Raw genomic sequence first — 24,484 nt, 5'->3', positions numbered from 1 at the left:
TAAAGGCCATGTCCAAAGTCAGCATTAGCCAATACCATATTAGGCCTATTTTACTTTTGACATCCTAAATAAATCGCTTTTTAAATGTAACAATATGCTAACGTTCATTATCGCAAATTACAACATGCTGTGTAGGATCCTTATGTAAACCCTTTTTGTATAATACACGAAAGACTTCCTATAATTATCACAGTGATAGCAGATACGACGCATTGGTTTATAAGTAATATGGAGTACAGCCTACCTTGGAGAATGCTTATTCCAGACGCTGTAAAGATGATATTCCAACGAAGATTTTGGATGATTAAACTCATTTTATTAACTTTCTTGGAAAAAGTACCAAATAATTATAGTCTATTTTGACATAAAGTAAGGGTAGGCTATATCTAAAGTATCTGCTCAGCGTCTCTCCAGTGTGTGTGTGTGTGTGTGTCTGACTGAGCGGCTCTCGCTCTCTGATATGTCTCCGGTGTGTGTGTGTGTGTGTGTGTGTGTGTGTGTGTGTGTGTGTGTGTGTGTGTGTGTGTGTGTGTGTGTGTGTGTGTGTGTGTGTGTGTGTGTGTGTGTGTGTGTGTGTGTGTGTGTGTGTGTGTGTGTTTGTGTCTGTGTGAGCGGCTCTCCTCAGCTCTCTGATATGTCTCCGGTCCACGGGAAGGAGGGCCGTGGCGGGTATGATGTCAGGGGCGGGCAGAGCAGAGGGGGGCTGCCGCTCTGCACTCAGCCATCATATCCTACAGGACTATTCACAAGGCCAGTTGAGTTAGGAAAACCAAATAAATAAGGAGAAACGAGCCCATGGACCCATAGAGCCAACACTAACGCAGCAGACATAAGGCCTGTTCGCTATAACATATTCGACCAATAGGCACATTATAATGGCTCAACTGTGGAATATAATGCCGTCTAATTAATAAGTCACATTTGATATTTGGTGGGAATGATTCACATCTGAGTCAAAACCCGATGACTCAGATACAATGTGGGAGACGTAATTCACTCTGTGAACCCTCTATCATTTATAGACTATATTTATTTTCACGATTTATAATAAATCCCCGATAATGCTATTTTAATCGGAGGCAAAGTAGCCTACATGGTCACAAAGAAAAATGCCATGTTATTTATTAGGCTATTATCAATGTTGATGTGCCCTCTATGCTGGGTTTAGGAAAAACATCATTGCTTTGAAACGAAGCATACTATTTCCATTAGTTTTAGATTTATAGTAGGCCTAATGGCTTTGTGAAAAGGCCTGTTTTCAATGACAGCGATTTTTGGAAAATACTTAACCTTAAAATACAAAAGTAGCTTTGATAAGACAGCACCATGAAATCATTTGAAAGCCAAATTGCCTGACAGAGATGACCTTGATATTTTTATTGGAATTTACCTATAGAATTAAATTGAACCAATACCAAATTAATTATTCTTGACAATCCCAGACCCAATTGAGATTTAGAGGTATAGGCTATATTATAGCAAGAAGAGGCTGTTAGCTGTTTGCATTGCAGAATCAAATGACCATGACAATGAGTTAATCTTTACTTCAACAATTCAGTTCCAGATGCATATCTCTACAGTTGATACCATATTAGTGAGGTGTTAAATAATATCAATGTATATTGATAAATATTCATATTCATACAGATTCTCATACAGATTATTGTTGTTACCAATGTTTTTGAACAGCAGTTATTGAACATATCGTTCTGAATGCTTGTTAATGCTTGATAATGCTTGATAGTACTTGTAGAGGAGTGAGAGTGACTCTGGGGGGATTTGGATCAATACTGGTGCAGTTAATGTGCTGTCACCTCGCCACGGCACTAACTAATGCACTTCACTTACAACCCAATGTCAATACCACATCCAATCATATCCACACAGCCTGCGTCACACGCGCACCCTGCCTTTATATGGCCATCTGATGTCTGAATCATGGAGATGAACTATATACTTTAGTGCTTCCAGCACAGCAAAAACATTTTTCCATGTCAGGAAGGGGTCTCTGATTAAATCACAGCGTTTTTCATCCGCTATCAAAAGCGCCTTTTTGAACCCTGCTTGGAACCCAAGGCGTTGTTTTTGGCCAGGGCGGCAGTCTGGAAGCCACAGCTGGGGGGGGTCTGCCCGTGCTGTCTGCCTGGAGACGACTGGGGAAACTGTTTACCAGTTGACTCTGTCCACCAGGACCTTTGGGATGCATGGCCCACGTCTCTGGTCCCGGGAATCGGTGCTGCATACATGTGCTGGAAAGAAGAGGCTGTAAAGAGGAGAGGGAGCATACCTATCCCCGCGGGGTGTGAGGAATTTGAACAAATACCTGGCATGGGCATGCCAAACTGGAGAAGGGGGTGCCGGGAAGGGCAGGGGGTGCTGGTGGTGAGGGCTTTCAGGGAGACAGCAGCCCCCCCCCCCCCCCCCTGTTTTACTAAGAGATGGACAGGTGCTGACCTAGGGAGCCTTGTAAGGGTGCTACAGGGGGGTGCTCCTATGTGGTGGTGATGGCTGATCAGTCAAGGATCACAACACTGTATTTGAATCAATCTGAACTATGGGGTGCCAGTTCCAAATGAAATGTGCACATACCACACCGTGGACAGAACACGAGACGGGGAGACCGATTGGATTTGGACATTCTGCGAGTTCATGTAGTGGATATTACACCGGCAAATGCTAATATCAAATAATATCGCTGCCTGAATGTGCGGCGGCTGCACCAGCAACTGTGAAAATGGTTGAAACTTATTGGTTCCACATGTTGCCATTGGAAAATGAAAGATCATTTCAGAGTTGTCTGGAGCCTGTTTTGAAAACATAGGTAGGCTGTGGGAGGATCACAAATCACTAGACATGTAATATTCATTGACATCAAACTGTTGATACACAGGCTAGGTCCGGTTAATACCAAACAATCATTAAATCAAGGCCTGTTTTCATTCGTTGTGCATACACACATGTAAACCATATTATAATAGCAGTGCTACGCTGGCAGATCATTATTTGGTTTGCAGGCATCCTTGCCGACCAAGTAAAGAACCGATAGGTTGGAAAGGGGGTAAACCCAATGAACCCTTGCATTTGAGCCCATCATAGACGCCATCATTCTCTCCACATTCAACATCCTTGGTTCATTATTTTTGCATAGGTTGCATGCGATAATTTTTTCCTTATGTTTAATAGTTGTATTCCTAGTCACAGCGGGTTAAGTGGGGGAAAACCCAAAGGAATTCTAAATCACACCCCTGCCTCCTTAAAAAAAAACACTCTTTGTTATTATTATTGTAGCCTATGTGTCATGTGTCATCATTTATTAAGGCAGGCACAACTCCTCCCAGACAACAAATTATGATCCCAGACATCCGCGCTAACAGCTCCCTAACCTGCCTTCTGGCCGTCCTTGCTCACTCTGTTCATTTGGTTAATTAAGAGGCTTCATTTCTTAACAAAGCGACTGACAGATTGCCTATGGGTTCGCTGTCGCCGCCGTAGCAGACTTGATTAAATGGGCGGACGTTTGTGCCATGTGACAAACGGTCGTTGGAGCAGATTACAGACGGGCGATGAGTTATTGATCCCCCTGCCCCGCTCTGTGTTTACAGTTATCACTTCCTCTGCCATGCCAGGCTATCAGTTGATCTCCACACTGTCCCGGGATGAGGACGCAGGGTTTTATTTGAGGGCCTTTGGTGCCCTGTTTGGTTATTCAAACCAAGACGGGGTCAAGTCAATGGCTCTTCTCAGAGAGGTGCACAGGTCGAAACAAAACCTGCTGATCTCCACACATCCTTGGAAGATGTTATTCAAGTGCCCTGGGGGGGAGGGTCACTTCCCATTTACTATTCGCTGGTGTTGTCATTGTCTCCCGTCCCTACATCACAGAACAAGAGGCTGATTCTTCCATAATGTCTGACTCAGTATACACGTGGCTTGCGGAGCCTTAGATATAGAGAAAAAACCTAGAGTCATGACAAAATGTTGAGGTTGGACCAGTGCAGAGGCTCCTCAGAGAAAGCCGAGCCTTGGGCCTCCCCAGGGCCCCTGGCGATGGCTTTCACAGCAACCAGCGTCCAAACGGCCAGCAGGGAGTATGATTCCTTACAACAACACGCTCTCAAGTGATTTAGCAACACCCATCTCTATTACTCTGTCAATCATGTTTTATACTGAGGCGGCAGAATAACACATTAAATATAACATGGTGTTTGCATTATTTTTACCCAAGTGGGAACATTTACAAAATGTTTGGCAGACTGATACAAATGATGCTTAAGAAGGCACAAATATTTTTTCTGACGTAGAATGTCAGTGTAGATCTAGAGGCGGGCACTGTCTTGTTTTAAAATGCGTCGTCTACGCTGTAAAATGTTTTTAAAGACTTCACACCCTAAGGTGTGAAGTTCGGCCTCTGTAGTATCCTCACATCTGCTGTGTTTCTCCCTGTCCTTTCAATTGACCCTCACAAACCAGGTGTGAGGCCTCTGGCTAATCTATAGGTATCTTGTGTTATTAGCTAATTACCATTTTTAAATCCTGACTTGGAGGTGCTTAGCACATCCCAGACAGATCCCCACACCCCCCCCCCCCCCCCCCCCCCCCCTCCAACCCACTCCGCTACCCAGCCAGTTCCCTGTCCGATCTGAACAGACATTCCCCCTTCATTTCTCCGAGGTAAAAAGTAGTTTAGATCTGCCCACTGCTGGCTGAATGCTGGTACTGCATCCACAAAACAGTGTACCACCAGCAATGGACAGGGCGAGAATATGCTCGTAGTTAAATGGCAATGAGCCATAAAGATAACAACAGTATAGCAATATCTGCATCATATTATGTAAATATGTCTGATGTGTTCAGATTTCCTTTTCAATGTCATGCCAAATGTTGTGGATTAGACATCTTCAGCAAACTACAATAATGGTGAATAATTTGCTTCGACCACGACACAGGCATTGACCATTTGACACATGTTAAGCAAAAAATAGCGATTTATTTCTTCATGGAATACAGACTTCTACTTAACTGATAGGGCTAGGCCATATATGTTCGAATATTCAATATAGAGATCACTCTCGCTCCCTCCCCTCTCTCTCTCTCTCTCTCTCTCTCTCTCTCTCTCTCTCTCTCTCTCTCTCTCTCTCTCTCTATATATATATATATATATATATATATATATATACATACATATATATTTATATTTCAATTTATATCAACTGTAGTCGATTTTTCGGTATATTTGTCATGATGGCCCCATAAATGTATTAGCATACTTTTTCATTCTATCATACTTTGACAAATCTGAATTACATTACTCACTTGTCCAATATACCTTCATGACATCATAGGTCACTTCATGGACTCCTTGAGATTAAAACAGATTAAATCACTGCGAGAGCGCTTGTACGCGCACGAACACACACTCCACCACCCACCCACCCACACACACACACACACACACACACACACACACACACACACACACACACACACACACACACACACACACACACACACACACACACACACACACACACACACAAACTAACCGTTATCTCCAACTAACTGTAAGTTCCGTTATGTCCAATTGGGTTAAATCCTTATATAGCTTACTAAAAGTACATCGGTGTCACAGTGTGTCAGATTGTATTCCCCGAGATGTTTAGACGGAGATATCAGACGAGCGTGGAGCGGCAGTGCATCAAAGAGTATGCCATGTAACGAGCTCGTGACACGGCGGGACACACCATGCGCGCAGCACAACCAGGCTAGGTTCGAAAGTCAGTGAATATTTTTTTTTTATTGAGTGTACCATCGCCAAAACCCACCGCATATACCAAAATAGCCAACGGAAGGTAAGTGACTGCCATATGAAGTGTGATATTTGATTTGACCGAGTTGCGGTCAGCCTAGATGTTCCCGCGCTGTGGGAATGCGTCCCTCAGAAACAGGCGCGCGCGTTGTTTCTTCATCAGTGAAACTGTGCAATATCATGCCGGGAACTGTTGTGGATACTCACAGGATACTTTTATATTCTAACTTTTGTATCGCAACTAAATATCCATTCAAAACGACGTGCAGCCATGCAGGTGGTAACCACAGCACTTCTGCGTAGCCCATGGTGTTCTACGCATTATTAAAATGTAGGCTAATATGTCATGAAGTTATGAGTTGCCCCCAAAGCTTTGAGCTCTGTGTATAATTGTCTTAGTGGAAATTTGTATCATACAACGATTGTGGAACTGATCACATGACTATTAAACGCCTAATTAAAAGCCAAATTCTCGATTGCTTTCGAGAATTTGACTGACTTTTAGACTACCGCACAACATCAAGGTCATTTTTTCCAGGGGAATCTTACTAGGGTCATTTAGTTAAACGTTTGGTAGTAGTTAACGTTTGAGAATAGTTTTGCGTTTGATTTGTTTTAATTTTTCAAGTGATGTGTGTGTGATTTGTGTGTGTGTGTGTGTGTGTGTGTGTGTGTGTGTGTGTGTGTGTGTGTGTGTGTGTGTGTGTGTGTGTGTGTGTGTGTGTGTGTGTGTGTGTGTGTGTGTGTGTGTGTGTGTGTGTGTGTGTGTGTTTGTGTGCGTCTGTTTGTGGGGCTTTAATGTCAGCACTGTTATATTTCAGAAGTAAAGAATAACAATGAAGAAGCATTTGACTTTGTGCGCTATGATGTTTTTTACGGGCCTTGTGATGTTAGCCTTGTCAATCTTTGTTGTGATATGCCTTTTCAGAACCTTTTCTAATCATTGATATTTTTACATTAGAGAGGTATTACTCCTGGTAAATATAACAACCACAACATTTGAGCTCAGTATGAGTTACAATAGATTCAACCTTCTGCCCTCCTTTTCATGGCAACATCTCTTTTTCTCAAATGTTAAGTATCTTTCACCACTTCAGTAGGACACAAATGTATACTATGCGTTGCTGCTTGCCTGGCAAGGGTCCTGACATAGCAAACAGGGACCTCCCTGTAGTCCCTGAAATATCCCTATTAATAGCTGTAGGAAAATATATTTGTTGTCGCTACATGGTGCAAATCATCAACAGTTTTATTGACACACATAGATACATTGATACATAACAGTGGTGTGCAGTTGAAAAGATGGTCAAGCCATTGTCTCTCTAAATAACTCAAGACAATAGACATGATCACGGTCCATTGTCTTGAGTGATTTGGAGAGACACGCAAGCTATATGTGTATATAATAATAGACTATGGATAGTGTTTGATTATGAAGATATATAGCTTGATTTTCTTGTTGTGTATAGTATACGGCTGATGGTGTGGAAGTGATGGGAAAGTGTAAGCAGCTTTATGAATTAGCTCTTGAATATGTATTCCATCTGCTCACCGTCATCCACATGGCATGGATTGCTAGGATTCTGGTGTCTGCAAATAGATTCCAGCATGGTGCAGAAATACTGGGTCAAACTGTTTTTAAAGGCAACCAAGCTTGTTTTCCCCATACCAGACAGTTGTCACAAGTCCACTCGTTTCATTAGAAGAGCTTTAGAGAGTTCTTTATTCGGTGGTGATGCTCATGTAACCTTCTGTTGTGCTGGTCAGGCTGTTGTACTGTCACCGTTGTGGAAGAGTCATACGTTGTGAGTGATGTAATGACCAGTTCATCAATCCCCTACTGTTGTATCGATCAAATGGACAGTATTACTTTGTGACCTGTGCCTTTCTACATGATAATCTGATCCTTTAAATTAAACTATGAATTTAGCCAATGCCACATTTGGTTATGCTTATATGCAGCGAAAGCCAGCTGAAATTGTTAGCGACATGAACAGATATGAACTCATCACAAAAACAAAAGGGCGGCCATGTGACATTTGACACAGAAAGCTAACCGGTGGCCTGCTTTCAAACCTCCACTGGTCAATGTTGATTATTGATAGCTCCATATATGGAGTGTCACATCAACGCCAAAAGGCATGCCTCAGTGTCCCAATGCCAAATATATGGCACATTTAGAGCAAGGGGACATTGCTGCCACTCTTGATAATGTTGGCCGTCAATAACTCTGAGGAATATTGCAGCCCTAATGGGGAAACCTGGGCGCCCACGCACCAATTTACACTGTCCATCAGAGAGTATTTATGTCATGAAATACAATGAGGATTTTAGTTTCCAGTAGTCGCTGCTGGCAATGATTCATTTAGATTATTCTAAGCATTATTGATTTGGCTTCCCAATGAGAACAAAAGATTTGGCCTCAAATAGCTATAACCTAAAATGATAAAATAGTTAATCATCAACCAACTTTCAGAGTGAAATGATAGAGTGATGCACATGCTGGGGACATATTTGGTTTCAGTTAGTAAAAGGGAGACCAAAATGGAAAGGAACAAAGACAAAGTGACAAAGAGAACCAATTTTGTCCCGAGGCTTATTCACTGACACTGAAATCATATTCTGGGGAACCTAATCCGAGTAGCACCTTAATATGGTCAGATAATCTGGATTGAGGCAGGGGACGTGAGAGGAGATGGAGGTAGAGAGAGAGGAGCCCTGGAGGTAGAGTTAGAGATGGAGGTAGAGAGAGAGGAGAGATGATGGCGGTAGAGCGAGAGATAGAGATGTGATTGAATAGTTGGTGGGAGGGGGGTCGGGATGAAGCAACGACAGTGGATTCACACTCAATTCCACAAAGTTGTGCGCTAATGCCAGGAAATTGGTTTTGCAAGTGTCCCCTCAGAGTATTTTTAGACTGTTACAAACCACAAATTCTGAATGATCTAATCACGGCTGTTTGTTGATTGGCTGTTACCAAGGTTGATTTTATGAAGAGATTGGACATCGATTTGCCCTGATACATGGTAGCAGTACCTCAATTGCCTTGACATTTGTTATAGAATGAGGCAGCACTGAGGCTGCCAGGGAGTGGATGACGTGTTCACTGTTCCGAGAGCCTCCCCCCCTATCCTACCGGCCCCATACACTGCTTTTCTCACGTGAGAGGCGTCCTCAACATTCGCCACCTCAACACGATAAGGTGCTGCTCAAGTTACACAATGTTTTGGGCCCAATTCAAACGCACACACAGGCCAACGCGCACCCGGACACACACAGTCGTGCACAGACACAGTCCCTGACCACCTCAGCCCAGTGTATGTCACCAGCCGCCCAGTGTCTGCTGCCCATGCCAGAGATTGAAGGTCTGACAGCCTGGAGTTTTGTTACTTTTTTTTTTCTTCCTCTTGGCAGTTGCTAACAGCACGGAGACCAAGGTCAGAGCTATCAGTGACCACTCGTTTTAAAGTGTCAATGCAGGCACAGCCCTTAGCTCCACCGTTATTACAGAATCAGCCTCCGCCATCTGCTTTCCCTTAAATTAAAATTCTAGGTAAATTCTATCTCTGTAATACAGAAGACTTAGTTGCAGAGGCTCAAATCTGTGAGCAGAACACAATAGGGAGAGAGTGTGTCTAGGGTCTGCTTGGTTGGTTGGTGGATGATTAAACATGACATAAGATTGGGAATTCAGGAGAAACTGCCCTATCATGATGTTATTCAGTTAAGAAACAATAATATCATTTTCTTTGGCTGTCTGCAGGGTTAAGTACTGGTTGTTTATCGATGGCCTGTGAATCCTACATACATTTCACTGAAAGAGGAAGTCATGACATTTTGCATGAACACATTCATTTTGGGTGGGAATGTCATCTAATGTATTTATTAATGTCACAATGACAAAGTAAAAAAGTTGTTGACATGTCCGTTGTTCAACCTATTTCCCATTTATTGTGGCTGTGCTACGAATGGCCATACAGTATCATATACCTGAGTGTGTTTATACACATTCTTGCCAATTTTCCCGAATGGTAGCGATTCTTATGTAAAATCCTCAAGGGATTAGCAAAACGATAGATGAGATTACTGGAGTCACAAGCACGGTTATAATCTCCAGCCTCCGATCACTGCTGCAGCAATATACTTCCTCCCCACTTTATGGAGAAAAACCATCCTAGTCCCGGTCTAGCCCCTTACATGAGGATATAACCCAGTAAACCCACATGTATCCAACAATCCCAGAGCTCAAACCAAACCTCAACTTTAAATATTACCACATAGATTTAACAACATACTACATATTTGAAAACATTACAAGTATGTTATGTTTTCCTTCAACATGTATTGATGTATGGCTCAGTAGGTGAATTAAACAGACATGAGTAAATATCCAAAGTGACGGAAGTAACTCAAGTAGTTGGCAGAGGTGCCCACTCACAGAGGATTATCGCTTTCAAATATAAGCTGGAACACTTGACCAGATCTGCAACTTTGAAGTTAGTTATGTGAACTCATCGTTGAAGCAACATAAACTCAACCCTGGGGGGACATGAACCCACAAACCACAGATTGGGTGGCTGATGCCATATCCATTAGGCCACTGGTCACTACATGTGAGTTTTCACAATAACTTAATGTCGAGGGAACAAACACATAAGAAACTCATTATATCAAAAGCCATTTAAAGGATGTGGCGACTGGCGAGAACCAAGAACGTGATTAATTTCTCGCAAGAAGTAAAATACCTGCTTTCCTAGATCGATATGTGAACCCATGGGAGTGCATAACATGGATCGAACCTTAATTATGACCCTGGTGGGACTTGAACCCACAATCCCCAGCTTCGGAGGCTGATGCCTTATCCATTAGGCCACAGGGCCCTATTTGGGTGACTTCAGCTTGGAGTTAAAACTTTGGATGTTTAAATAGTGAACGGGATGGACAACAGGATTTAAAACATTAAATAAACACAAAATAGCACATCATACCACAAATGTAGCCATCTGCTTCACATCTACCCAATATCTTTTCAGGAAAATGTCATAAGCATATACATATACATCTCAAAGTCAACAAATCCCCTACAAAGGCTTGTAGTGTTGTGGTCTGAGTTTTGTGTTATCCTTTATATAAATTAAGACATTTCACCCTAAAATACTGGGAGACGACCTGCTTAATGTGCCCCCCCAAACAAAGGCTCCATCACTGGGCTTATGAGTAGGCTGAGAACATTGGGGGTCGAACCAATAACCCTATTCAGCTTAATCCCTACGTCCATAGGCGTCCGTGTCAGCTCCAGAGGTCGGGTGTTGGAGACTGCTTGTCTTAGCACTTGCCTGGCAGCAGATCGGGAGGTGGAGCGATCATTATGTAGTAAATATAGTTTAAGCATTATTTTTTAATTGTTTTTCCTTCCATCCGTTTCTATTTCTGCAGTAAAGTGTCTTTATTTATAAATTGCATTAAGAAATGCATTGATATTATTTTTAGGTGCCAAGGCCACATGGGATGGCACCAAGCAGTGCCAACATGTCAGAGTCGAAGTTGAACATATTTGAAATCGGAGAGGTGAAAGTGGGCTTCACTTAGCTTTACGCTTGGCTGGGCTGGGCATGGTGCTCAGAGCATCCCCATAGTATGTTGTGGAAAAGGGCAACATACCAAGATCCTAAATGAGACTCAGGTTCATAAAACCACCCCCAGAGACTAATGCCACCGGGCATTTTGGTATCAGAAGCTTTCTGGTTTCCGTTCGCGATCCGTTTGTAGTCCGAGTAGTATTGACTTGAAACACCGACAAAGCTATTTATGATTGTGTATTCTGGGTTAAAACGTTAAATTGAATTACTATCTGGTCGTAGATGACGTCTAATAACTCCAACTCTCCTTACATTGAATTGAAATCTGGTCGTAGATGACGTCTAATAACTCCAACTCTATTCTCGTGTGCCAAGTTGCTAAATGCACTGTAGACACTGAATTGGAGTGAATTAGAGAGGGAGTCTGGGTTATCCTGCTGCAACACAACCCCAGAAGTATTGCCCCTTGTCCCAAGAGGTAAATCTTCATCAGACGACAGACGGTTGATTCCCAGAAACACTCAAACCCACAATTCCCAGAGGGGATCCCACAGGGCCTACTATATTGATCAACAGTTACATCATTCACACATTCAATTAAGCATTACTTTAATTTGTAAACCAATTTCAAGGAAGGGGTTTGGATTTTGCTTCTAGAGGCTTTCTGTTAGGTTGAGATGATTGACCCCCCCTGGTCCATATAAGCTATGTGAGGCTGGCGGTTGAGGGAAGAATGCATAAGTACCTCAATGGGCCTCTGGTGCGACTCAAACTCACAATCCCCAGCTCCCCAGCTCCAGGCTGATGCCTTATCAGTTCTCCGTTAGGCCATAGGTCCTTGCATCAAAAAGATAACTTTGTGTTGGTCAGTCCATGGGTCTATGGCGTAAGAATAAACTAAACTGTTTAACAAGGGTGGCTTACAGGGAACTCATGGAATATTTACAGGTTTGGAATCATGTTAATAGGCTTTCTTGCAGGCTGAGAGCTATCGCTGTCCTAATTTTATCACATTCCAATGTCCAAACTGTTCATATTCACTCATTGATGCGTGACTATGATGGTCAACTAAAGACACAGATATTCTGCTGATGAGCGGCAGAACACCATTTCATATCCACATATTTTGTGGGATTGTCGGTGTTAACCAATACATGTTGTTTACATCCCTCGTCAGAGTGCAGCCCTTCAGACCTGGCCGAACTCTGGTGCTTTATAGGCAACGCAAGAAGGGCATTTATGTTTGTTAAGCAATGTATCAAAAAAGTTTACACGTTTAAGAATGCGAGTACATTGGGTTCCTCCTAATATCCAGTTCGGCTTTTGGAAGTTGATAAAAAGACCAGTGTCGTTGTTTCCCCCTGAGTTCCGCTGTGGTGACCGAGTGTGACCCCATAGCGACATGTGATTCCACACGGCTCATAAGAGTGTGCGTGACACGTATGGGGCTGAGAGCCTTTGGGACCCAGTCTCAGCCCTTCTGTTATTCGCTCTACGTCACCATGAAACTCATCCTGTTAATCTGATACATAGAGCAAGTTAAGCCAAGCAGTGTCTGATTGGCTGTAAGCACTGTCACTCACATAAATGGTCAAATGACTGCATTCTTATAGTTGCATCCATAGGTTAATTCAGTCCACCAGTATATATATGATGGTATGATTTTTGCCGACCACAGGCTGTTTTCTTCGTAGTAAACTTCCGGTGTATGCTATGTCATGGATCTGGGCTTGGGTGGCAATCTACGTAGTTCATTTCCAGACAGGTGGTACTTGACTGTGTTCAAGACTTCACCTATAGAAAGGCCTCTGCCTTTTATAGAATTCAAACAGCATTAGAACTGCTGATTTTTAGGGGAATGATGCCACCCATAAATATGACCCTGGTGGGACTTGAACCCACAATCCCCAGCTTCGGAGGCTGATGCCTTATCCATTAGGCCACAGGGCCCTCCTCTGAGAAATGTCTATCAGCTGAAATCTTTATTGTTCTCATTTACATTTACATTTACATTTACATTTACATTTACATTTACATTTAGGGCATTTAGCAGATTGTTTTATCCAAAGCGACTTACAATTAGTACATTTTTCAGATGAAATAGGAAGAATATATTGCTGTCGGTACAGTAAGGATGTTCATAGAACCAAAGGGCAAACACTGACAACTGTTAGGTTACCCCTTCCCCTTATACAACACAGCTAGCTAGGATAAGATGCTACACAATGCTAAGTACTATTTTTAAGTGCCAGGACGTACAACATACTATCAATCTAATACATCACTTCTACCCAACGGCAGAGACACTGACCATTTGTAATGATATATAATCAAGGCATATAATCAATTATTCCCACATCCTATCATTTAGCCTGGTATCCAATGGCAGTATGTGTAGCATAATCACTTAATTCTCACCATCTCACCTTACTCAAGAGGATAGCACTATGGATTACTAATCCATTTCCCTTGCAATATGTAATGATAGCTCTGTCTTCTTGTTTGTTTGGATCATTCGTCCTCGGAACGCTTTAATCATGGCTTTGGTAATGTGTGTGTTATGAACGCCACATATCAGGATCACTATTCTGGCCACAATTGATAATTTGCTGATCATAGCTTTATCTTAAGAGATCTTTCCTTTCCCTTTTCTCTTTCAGACACCATGACTGCCCAGTTTGGGTATGGCGGTCTCCTCAGGCTGTTCTATGGATCAACTCTGTGAAGAAGACCGCCACTATTTTTGAAGGAGTAGGGATGTTGTTTTTGGGTTCTCTTCAAAAGGAACCATAAAGATACCAGAAGAAATGTGGGTTCTCATTAAAATGTATGTTTATACAATATTTCTATGCTTTTATAACACTTTTCTTTCTATGATATAATTATAAATGAATCATTATATAGGGTTTGGATAAGGGTTATTGAATATGTTTTTTTTATACTTTTCATGAATATTTACATGAAATATTTAAAATGATTTACAAGACTAGCCTAAAATGTTTTCTATTCTTCTCATTTACTTGTGTTAGAACTTGCCGGAAGTAAGTTAGACCTGGAGATATCTCTGCTTTCCAACGCCCAGTGCTTCCAGTGGACATGTTTGAGAGGAGGAAATCCGTCAGCCAGTGAAGATGAACCCTTACGTTACGTCTCACTTCCGGAGGGATCTTTTCCCCCACTTCCACTTGTTGTAGTCGTTGGGTTCGGCCCTTCTGTCACTTCTTTAAGCACATGGGTTTCCATATTGTTTGGCTGAGTCGTGAATCAGGGCCCCTGACATTCAGACCCTGACAGACTTGTTCCAAGTGTTTTGAAGGTAAAGACTTGTGACGAGCAGCACCTTTCTCCAATGCTCGATGCCTCAAAAATTATTTAATCTCTTCACCCAACGTCCTACGATGTGTTTTTCCCTTCTCTGTCTTTGCCCTTTTTAATGCATCCTAGAACTCTGCATGCCTGATCCATCTATAGAGAATGTACTTTATGCTTAGTGTCTTTTGAAAGTTCTTCATTCATAACCAGAAGCTATCGTCTCCAGCTTCATTTCCTACAGTCTTGGTCTCATCCCATCTCTCGGTCTGATCTTGTTCACGTGAGTTCAAATGTGTGTGTTCTCCAGCCAACAAGCTAATCATTGTTTGGATTAATGCAGTATGCTCTCTGCTATGCTGGACTAGACCAGATCCTGTGAATCTGCAAGTTTTACAACCTGATGATCGGCGACCCTAAGACAGGATGTCTAGGTGATTGGTTTGCAAGCTCAGTGTTCAGCACTCATCTATATCATCCCATATTCTGCAATACTTTTGCAATGTTTTCATCAGAATAGTCAAACATATCACATCTCTTTCTCTCTTTCTTCTGAATTGTGTGTCTTGTGTGTACTGTTTGTGTGTAATACCCTTTTGTTCATGTTTCTATCTGCCACTTGGAACTCCTTAATCTACAGCTATAATGAAGGAACACTCTGATATCACAAAGGTAGATATGCTTTTGATAATATGTAACTAGCAGTTTACTGAAGTAGCAGTGGATATGCTCATGTCATCCTATCAACAGTCAGTTAATTAGTTTGTAACAAAACAGGATTCAAGCAGAAGGAGGTAGTGGATACCGTACTGTTATAGTCGTAACCTGAAGCTACACACAAGAGGAGTGGTTGATTTGAGATGAACGACCAAATGTAACATTGATCTCACTTGTGAAGACTGTGATATAACCACTGTCCGCAGTAAACTAAGACCAGGACAATAAGTGAGTGCACATAACACATGTTGCATTTCTCCATTCAAACATTACATTAATTTTACTTTCCTTAGGTGATTGAATGATCAAATATGAGCAAAGCTACAAATGAGTTCAACAAGTAGATTGTATTTTTTTTTCTCTTGGTTATTGTGTTGGTCTTAAGGATTTGGATTTTGGACCTTGGATCGTAAGAATCAGCATGTTAATTAGCTTGTTATACAATGCATGGTAGAGGCATCGGAATAGAATTCTGTTTGAGTAAAGCCTACCTTGAATATGTTCTATGTCAAACAGTACCTGCTTGTTCATTGTCCTGTGTTTGCATGATGTAGTAAGTGTCGTACTTAGTGCCTTACGATGTGAACCCTTCACATGTCTCCATCTTTAAATGTATGTCCATTATATATCTCTCCACTCGGCCTGCTACCTTTCCACCCTCTAGCCTGCAGGGTATCACATTGGACCTTGCCATGTCTTGCATGCTTCTCTCGGACGTATATTGACTTCAGTCAAGTCCATCTCTTACCTACATAGTTGCAACCTGTGACTAGCAGTGTATTGAGAATATCGGGAACCATTTTCAACTTAACAAACATTAATCCTACAGTGAGTATATGGATTTGTGGACAATGTGGATTTAACTATGTCAAAACCCTTTTTGGGCTGCTGAACATTTTCCTCCGAAACACACATTCCTCCGGTGGGAGTTGGACGGGCAATGGCCCTGAATGGAATCATCTCATGTTTACCATTTGCTTATATGAACTCACACTCATCAGTTCACAGGGACACCATTTGACTACAAACACTGATATCTATTGTTTTGAAGGAAAACAACCCGTTTGTTCATTTACCCAAACAGTATCCGACTAAGAATTGACAGTCCAGGACTACTGGATAGGGCTGTGCATTCCTGAGGTACTGGGACTGGGAACACAAAGTGCATGATGGGAGCAGCTCGGGTGAAGCGACGCTTCAGCGCTGTGGTCGATGGGCCGGTAGAGGAGGAGGAGGTCATGAGGCTGGCGCAGAGCGCTGCAGACACGGCAGGGGCCGGGGGGAGTCCCCTGAGCGCGGGGACCCCCACCGGCCCGTCCCCCACCCACAACGGCAAGGCCTCGGGCCTGCAGGGCAACAGCCACGACGCACGGAGGCCGGGCGCCATGGAGGAGGCGGCCGGGGGAGGTGGAGCACGAGAAGGCGGGGTGAGAGGTGGGCTGTGCTCGGGGCTGCGGAGCGGAAGAGGTGGCGGTATGGGAGGAGGAGGAGGAGGAAGAGGGAAGGACTCTCTGTCCTCCCCGGCCAGCCGCCGCCCCGCCCGCCGCCCCAGCCGCCGGCCTCGGCAGCGCTTTGTGGGCAAGGACGGGCGCTGCAACGTCACCTTCGTCAACATGAGCGAGAGGGGCCAGCGGTACCTCAGCGACCTCTTCACCACCTGCGTGGACATCCGCTGGCGCTGGATGCTGGTCATCTTCACCCTCTCCTTCCTCCTCTCCTGGCTGCTCTTCGGGTTCGCCTTCTGGCTCATCGCCTCCGCGCATGGGGACCTCTCCGTCCGCCTCGCCCCCGTCTCCGGCGGGCCCCCGGGGACCGAGGGGGCCCCGGGCACCGGGGGAGAGTCGGGCGGAGGGCCGGCGCCTGTGGTGGTGGTGTTCGAGCCGTGCTTCCTCCAGGTAAACAGCTTCATGGCGGCCTTCCTCTTCTCGCTAGAGACTCAGACCTCCATCGGGTACGGCTTCCGCAGCATAACCGAGGAGTGTCCCCTGGCGGTGATGGCCGTCGTGCTGCAATGCATCGTGGGCTGCATCATCGACGCCTTCATCATCGGGGCGGTCATGGCAAAGATCGCCAAGCCCAAGAAGCGCAACGAGACGCTGGTGTTCTCGGACACGGCGGTGGTGGCGCTGCGGGACGGGAAACTGTGCATGATGTGGAGGGTGGCTAACCTGCGCAAGAGCCACCTGGTAGAGGCTCACGTGAGGGCCCAGCTGCTCAAGGTAAGCGGAGGGAGGGGGTTTAAATAAGGCTGAGGTTATGACCACCAATATTTGTTTGCATACTCGGGTCGTCTTATCTACTTTAATGTGTTCTGCAAACTCGACTGAATGATTACCGGGACAGTCAGTCACTCTGAGCCTCTGCTGCATTCGACTTTCTTAGTAATCTTTGCACTGGTCCCTGTTGAAATGAAGGAATATGAAATGAATCTATTATTTAATTTAATATTTAAGTGTGACACACTTGTGAAATGACATGCCCAAGTAAATCAAGAGTAGCTCTTCATGCTTTACAGTTATGAAGTTTGTATCCATAGGCAGTTCACAAGTTAGGCCAAAAAAACAGGGTGTTCTGTAATTATCTTGTCACTTGTAACTATCACCATTTCAGAGTAAACCAACCTAAACCAGGGGCAAAAAAAAAAGCTAGTCAAGGACAGAGAAAGAAAATGTTAGGTTTTAGCAGATAGACAGAGAGAGACAGAGAGGGAGAGAGAGAGAGAGAGAGAGAGAGAGAGAGAGAGAGAGAGAGAGAGAGAGAGAGAGAGAGAGAGAGAGAGAGAGAGAGAGAGAGACAGAGAGAGAGACAGAGAGGGAGAGAGAGAGAGACAGAGAGGGAGAGAGAGAGAGAGAGAGAGAGAGAGAGAGAGAGAGAGAGAGAGAGAGAGAGAGAGAGAGAAGAGAAAGAGAGAGAGAGAGAGAGAGGCCATCTGGCCTGTATCGTGTGTCATCTGTAGTTAATAAGAGCTTGTTGTATACTCCCTCAGGGGGGTTTAGAAGATTTAGCATGGATTAACTTGCGCAGGATTCTTGAACTGAGAACCAGCGTCCACCGACCCGCTATCCTCCCCTGTTGTTGTGCAGCACTGTCTGCTCCTCCCCGCTCCCCGCTCCCTACCTCCCTGTCTGGCTGCCGTCATCTTGTTGTCCCAGGGAAGTGCGGGGATTGTGATGGGAGGACGCGTGTGACGTCACATAGTCAACCTCTGTTGAAGGATGAGGTTTAACAGTTTGATATTTAATAACTTAATAACATGGCAATGCCAAAGAGGGGACCGGATTGATGGGATTAGGTTGACATGGATCAGATCGGATATGCCCATCTCTCTATGCTGATGCTGGAGATTGCACAATAAAATGCACTAGGTTAGGTATGGCATACCACTTAAAAGTTTTGGATGGTTTGCAAAGACCCCAGGTTAATTGTTAACGTCTCTGTCCAGATGTAAATCAGCAATATATTTTTTGTTCAACTAACTCCTCGTCCATCACAAGTGAGGGCATACGCCCTGGCTCGGTAGGTTGCTCAGATGGTTTTGATTCTGTGTTTACACACCACTAACCACTCGTACAAAGCGAAGAGAGGTGAGTTGAAAAAATATATTTAGATCAGAGTTACATCTCAATATAGACATTGTCAATAACAAACTGGCACACTCGTTTAAGACAGGTCTAGCTAGGCTCATTTATGAGTCAAATCTGTAATGGTTACAGACGGTTTGTCATTGGTTGGTCGTGAGAAAGAAAAATGTGTGTTTATCAATCCTTTTTATTACAAATTGAATTGACACCTTTTTGAGATTTGGAATAACCACCATTTTCTGTCTGGAATGAATTCAGTAAATCTTATCTTAACATTTAAGGCCAATTATTTTCAATATAAAAAACTGAGGGGCAAAGCACCAGCCATTCTGATTCACTCAGTCACTGCTTGGCTCTTCTATATGACGGTATTGACCTTATTGAAAGACGAACCCATCTGTTTGTATGTGAAGTTGAGTTCAGTGTGTCGAACCACTGCTCATTACTCCTCCATCTCCCCCATCATCGACCCCTCTCCTCTCTTCCCTCCCATCTCTCCCGTCCGGCCTCCCCCTCCCAGCCACGGGTGACCCCAGAAGGAGAGTACCTCCCGCTGGACAACGCCGACATCAACGTGGGCTTTGACACAGGCTCCGACCGCGTCTTCCTGGTCTCCCCGGTCACCATCGTGCACGAGATCGACGACGAGTCGCCCTTCTACGAGATGGACCGCGGCACGCTGGAGAAGGACTCTGAGCTGGAGGTGGTGGTGATCCTGGAGGGCATGGTGGAGGCCACGGCCATGACCACGCAGTGCCGGAGCTCCTACCTGGCCTCCGAGATCCACTGGGGACGGCGCTTCGAGCCCGTGCTCTTTGAGAGGAAAGACTGCTACCAGGTAGGAGAGCTGAGGCATTCACAGGGGGGGGGGCTCCGCAGGCAGCAAATCTAGGGTTACGATTCCCCACAAAACTCAGAGCAAAGAAGGTGTTGCTGAATGGAAACTGACAGGATAAACACGGATAAACTACAAGTGACCAAACCACCTCCAAACATTGAATGTTGCGATCCCATCCTGCCACAATTATTACTCGCTAAATCAAAGGGTTGCAAAACAGTAAATGAGCCCTAAACAGATACTCACAACAGTACATAAACCTCAAACAACTGAGCGTTCACAGTACACAGTTTCACTGAGACCCACTGATGGAGATCCATGCGTGTGTCTCGCTTTACATCTAGAGCTGTATTTTCCCTTCCTTTTCCAGGTGGACTACTCCTTCTTCAACCGGACGTACGAGATCCCCAGCACGCCGACCTGCAGCGCTAAGGAGCTGGCGGAGCAGAAGTGCAGCCAGAGCTCCCGCTCGTCCTTCTGCTACGAGAACGAGGTGGCCCTGCAGCTGGGGTCCCCGGACAGTGACCCCCAGAACGGCCTCCAGACCAGCATCACCCAGCGGCCCTTCCCCTCAGAGCACCCCCACGACAACTGACTCAGTGGGGGGGGGGTCGTTGGTGGGGCTTAAGGACAGAGAAACAGTAAATATAGGAAAGAACCCTTGAAGGAATAAGGAAGCAGACGAGGAATAAATAGAAAAGCTGAGAATTTCAGATATTTAAAGGAACAATGAGGGAAGGGTAAAGAGTGAGAGTACATTTATTGTTAATGTCAAGCTATTAGGAATTAGTTATTTAAGGACAAGAGAGAAAATATAGACACATTTTATGTTGTCTTTATTGAAAATAGAGACACATTGAAAGAGACAGGATGGCAGACTGAAAAAGAGACAGACTCTAGTGGCAGAGATACAGATAAAGATAGGCAGAGTAGGGCAGATGGGCTAAAAGACAGAAGCGTTGGGGGTAACTCTAATGGGGAGATGGGTTTCTACACTGGCCCAGTTGGCTGATTGGTCCTGGCGATCTTGCACAATCATTAAACATGCCTGTTGAGTCTCTGGCCGGCCTCTCACAAACGCAATATGCTCATTTGGCTCACCATCTAGCTGTCAGCGTATGAAACGGCGCCCCCCGATGACTGTAACCGTTCACTGCACTTCAAACTACTTGTTTGATGAAAATGTTATTTGGAATATGTATGGACTTCAGTCACACAGAGTTTCTTCAAGGAACTTTCTCCATAATGATCCTTGTAATGTGGATTTGATGTTTGAATGTTTTTTGTTACGGTAAGTAAGGCAAATTAATCTTCATGTCTTGTACAAGTTGCCTAAGGTTCTGCCTGGTTTTCCATTAAGTGGTGGACTACTTGTTAGAGCCAATGAGAAACTGAATCAACACAGGGAAACTTCTTGGAAAGTAGCAGCAATTCCCAGCAGTTTCCTTTGCATGTAATGTACTGTTCGAGTTTATAAACATGTAATGCTAATATGAATATAACATGCAAAGGTTGGTATTCACATGAATGCTGAGTGTGCACTTTAAGGGGGTATACACTGAAATACAGCAGTGGGGAAGAACCTGCTGTCATTGTATGCATTATTAACTGATAAATTAATCAATTTATTGAATAGCATCTAATTGCTCTTTACGCTATACATTTCCCAGTCATAACAATCGTATATATTTTTTATTTTCCTGAGATTGTATAACGCCATTGTAGGCTAAAAGGTCCATGCCCCAGAATTAATTAAAGCCACGGTAAGGGCTATTAATTAAGATGAAGGGAAGGGGTCGCTCCAACAGACAATATAAAACAAGACCAAAAACCAAAAATTAAAAAACATAATCTCCCATTAACCAGTTGTGTACATTTAAAGGGGAAATTCGGTAACATGATTTCTCTTCTGAACTGACTCATCAAATTGAATTTCAATCCTTATTTTGGTTAGCTTCTTGGTTTATGTCCATCTCACAACATGTGAGAGAACAGTGGGCGGTGCCTTTAAATCAAGATAATTACCAGACCTTATTTTGTACTGGACCCTGGTGGATGGCAGTACAGTCTGTTTATGCTTTTGAACATGTTAACTATTTTGTATTGTGTGAAGTAGGAGGTCTGGCATAGTCATCTTGGAATAGGCCTACATTAGGCAGAATAAATCTTATATTATTCAAATTGGTTGCAAATTTGGTTCTATATACTTGCTTGATCATTCTTATCTAAATGATGTGTTTTATAAAGTGGATTATTTGGGATATAATGTCAAAGGCTTATTATCGTAACCCAGGGCCTACGTGATTACTTCATAAGCTAATCATGCTGCATGGATAATGATGTATATTTTGACAAATTAGTAATCTATACTTGCAAAGACGGCAGCTTTGTAGCGACCATGGCTCCAATATGTGCTCAGTGTGTTTTCACCACTTTTTTGTTTTGGACAGTGTATTAACCTATGAATTATTTGTGGATGATCTGATCAGTGGCAATGTGTGTAACTAATACGACATGGAGGCAAATATCACTGGTCTAGGCTCTTCTGCATCTGGGTCAGAACCGGTGGGCAGGGCGTAGCAGCAGTGTGTGTGAGTTCATGATCAGTCTGAGATGTTACCTTTGACCAGGCATTATTTTCTGTAGTGGTTTGCTTGTGTACTCACTGTCCTGTGTTTCTCTTCCCTTTTTACACTTTGAGTCTTTGACGGTCACCCTGTTCTATTAATAGACCACATGGCTGGCAATGTCTTCCTCCTTGTCACCACTTGTTATGGAAAGTAACTTGAACTTGGGGCCCAAATGGCATCGATCACTTCCCCCCTATCTATACATTTGTCAGATGGATTATTCTGTTCCCCTGGCAGTTTACGCATTCAAGTAGACCTAATCTATCTTGTATTTTTATATTTTTCTCCACGTCATCATTGTTATTTTCATATGTACCACGAATTCAAACCACTACACTAGTCAATTAAAACCAGTAGTTCCCGGTCCTATTTTTCTACTAGGCTAGACTACAGTATAAAGGCCTACTTTGTAATTTCACGGATTCTTGTGACAGAGGGCTTCCAGGTGAACTGGCACTTTGTGGAGTGAATAAAGCACGCATATTTACGTTACTGTCTTGTTCTTCTATGCCTCCTGAATGCATAGGGCTGGGTGTCCTGCAACTATGCACCATCCATGTTATGGACCACCGGGTCACATTCAGGCCTATTAGTAGCCTTTCCAAAAAGACCTGTTTCACACCAGAAATAAACCAGCAATCGATATCAAAACTTAACTAACATCTCTGCGTAAATAACCTTACACCAAGGCGACCATGGGCGATACTAAATTCACTATTCGTTGAGAATCTGAGGCGTCTTCCTCGCTTGTCGTGCGTGGTTTCCAGCAGGCCAGCAGGGAGGGGGGGGGGGTTCTTCGCAGACCCCGTGTCAGATTACTCAGGACAAACCTTTGTGGTCGTCCTCTCGTAGGCCTATTCTATCAGAGAGCCAGACAGCAGACCGTCTGGGAGGTTAACCATTTAGATTCACCAACCGAGTGCGCGTTTCTTTTTGTATAGCGCCAGTGATGCGTCGGCACCTGCTGCACCGCTCCGCCTTTTACATTTAATACAAAGTGTGAGGTGATGGTGGCGTTTTTCTTTCGCTGTCTCCAGCCTCGTTTGTCACCGCGACTCTGGTGTAACAGCAGCGAAAAGGCGGTGCGCATTTGTCTCATTCATAAGGCGGGTCCAGCGCAGGGTTGTACGCTTTGGTTGGACGTCCTTGTGACGGAGGCGCGCCTTGAAATCTGTTCCCGCGTTTGATTGGTGTATATGTAGGAAGCGCTTTCTCCGGCCGAGCCCGAAGGCCCGCCCTCTTCTGTATCTTTATTCCCACTGAAGTGTGTGCGGCGCTCACTGAGAAAGCGGTGCAATGATAAAGCCGCATTTGCGGTAGGTACACTCTTATTAATCAGGGGGAAAAAAAACAAAAGAACCAACCACCTTTGATTTGCCTCGCACTGTAGCCTTATTCGCTTTTCGGGTAGGATCCTGAAGGTGAGCGATTTAATTATACTAATCCAGTCGTAAATAGCGAGTGTGATATCCTGTGAAAGGCGACGTATTATGTTTCGGTGGGGTTGGCTAACCTCGCTAGGATAGTCTGAAGGCTGGTGGCATGACGCCTAGAAATGCTAGTGTGTTGGAAAAGGGGTGCTGGTGTGATCCCCATTCACGCCCTTGCCTATAGGCTTCATATCGACATTCCCTGGCCGCAGGCTGTAGCACAATATAGTGTCGTAGGAAGATTTCACCATAGACGTATATAACATATCAAACATGATTATGAAAATGGTTATGATTTCTATGATTGTTATTGGGCTACATATTAATTATCACATTAATGGTGATAATGTGATCATTTACTCGTTGGGTTTCAACTGTGCTTGCGATTGTTGCACGATTTGAACACCAGCCTAATTCATATGATCTATAAAGAATGATCTCAATGCCATAAGCAGAGAAGTGGTGTAATTAGGGAGGAAATGTCACGTCTGTCTTCGTCTGTTTGAATGCGTTGCGACAGCATCACATATTACTAAAGCGTTGCGGTTCGATCAGCATCATCGCCACCAATAATTAAAATACGTCTTTAGCACC

At 43.9% G+C, this 24,484-nt stretch overlaps 3 protein-coding genes and 2 non-coding genes across 13 annotated transcripts in view; 2 read left to right on the top strand and 3 right to left on the bottom strand.

Annotated features, from left to right (window-relative positions):
• The window catches only part of LOC132467619 (inward rectifier potassium channel 2-like), a 105,863-nt gene extending 82,911 nt beyond the window's left edge, over positions 1-22,952 (top strand). For 4 of the 8 annotated variants that reach the window (XM_060065050.1, XM_060065049.1, XM_060065048.1 and 1 more), the window contains 3 exons: positions 16,803-17,630; positions 19,513-19,830; positions 20,201-22,952. In XM_060065050.1, the coding sequence (XP_059921033.1) occupies positions 16,803-17,630; positions 19,513-19,830; positions 20,201-20,425 (1,371 nt within the window). In that variant the 3' untranslated portion in view covers positions 20,426-22,952. Of the gene's footprint in view, positions 1-5,255; positions 5,850-14,045; positions 14,213-14,414; positions 17,631-19,512; positions 19,831-20,200 lie in introns of those variants that run through there. The other 4 variants (XM_060065054.1, XM_060065052.1, XM_060065053.1 and 1 more) reach the window with 4 other exon arrangements.
• The window catches only part of uts2r3 (urotensin-2 receptor 3), a 124,095-nt gene that overhangs the window by 3,548 nt on the left and 96,063 nt on the right, over positions 1-24,484 (bottom strand). Inside the window, exon 1 of one of the 2 annotated variants that reach the window (XM_060065091.1) lies at positions 252-928. The exons of the other annotated variant lie outside the window; for it this stretch is intronic. The gene's annotated coding sequence lies outside the window, so the exon portion shown is untranslated. Of the gene's footprint in view, positions 1-251; positions 929-24,484 lie in introns of those variants that run through there. 2 annotated transcript variants of the gene reach the window in all.
• trnar-ccg (transfer RNA arginine (anticodon CCG)) lies at positions 10,614-10,686 on the bottom strand. Its single transcript has one exon. It is a non-coding gene; the product is annotated as a tRNA-Arg (tRNA).
• On the bottom strand, positions 13,263-13,335 carry trnar-ccg (transfer RNA arginine (anticodon CCG)). The gene has a single exon. It is a non-coding gene; the product is annotated as a tRNA-Arg (tRNA).
• Positions 23,725-24,484, top strand: part of myh14 (myosin, heavy chain 14, non-muscle) — a 30,742-nt gene continuing 29,982 nt past the window's right edge. The window contains exon 1 of the mRNA XM_060064748.1: positions 23,725-23,776. Within this exon, the coding sequence (XP_059920731.1) occupies positions 23,757-23,776 (20 nt within the window). The 5' untranslated portion in view covers positions 23,725-23,756. The remainder of the gene's footprint in view (positions 23,777-24,484) is intronic.

Source organism: Gadus macrocephalus, chromosome 11, assembly GCF_031168955.1.
Source record: "Gadus macrocephalus chromosome 11, ASM3116895v1".
In the NCBI taxonomy this organism is placed as follows: domain Eukaryota; kingdom Metazoa; phylum Chordata; class Actinopteri; order Gadiformes; family Gadidae; genus Gadus; species Gadus macrocephalus.
The sequence above is the reverse complement of the archived record's forward strand: the minus strand, read 5'-3'. Positions and strand labels throughout refer to the sequence as shown.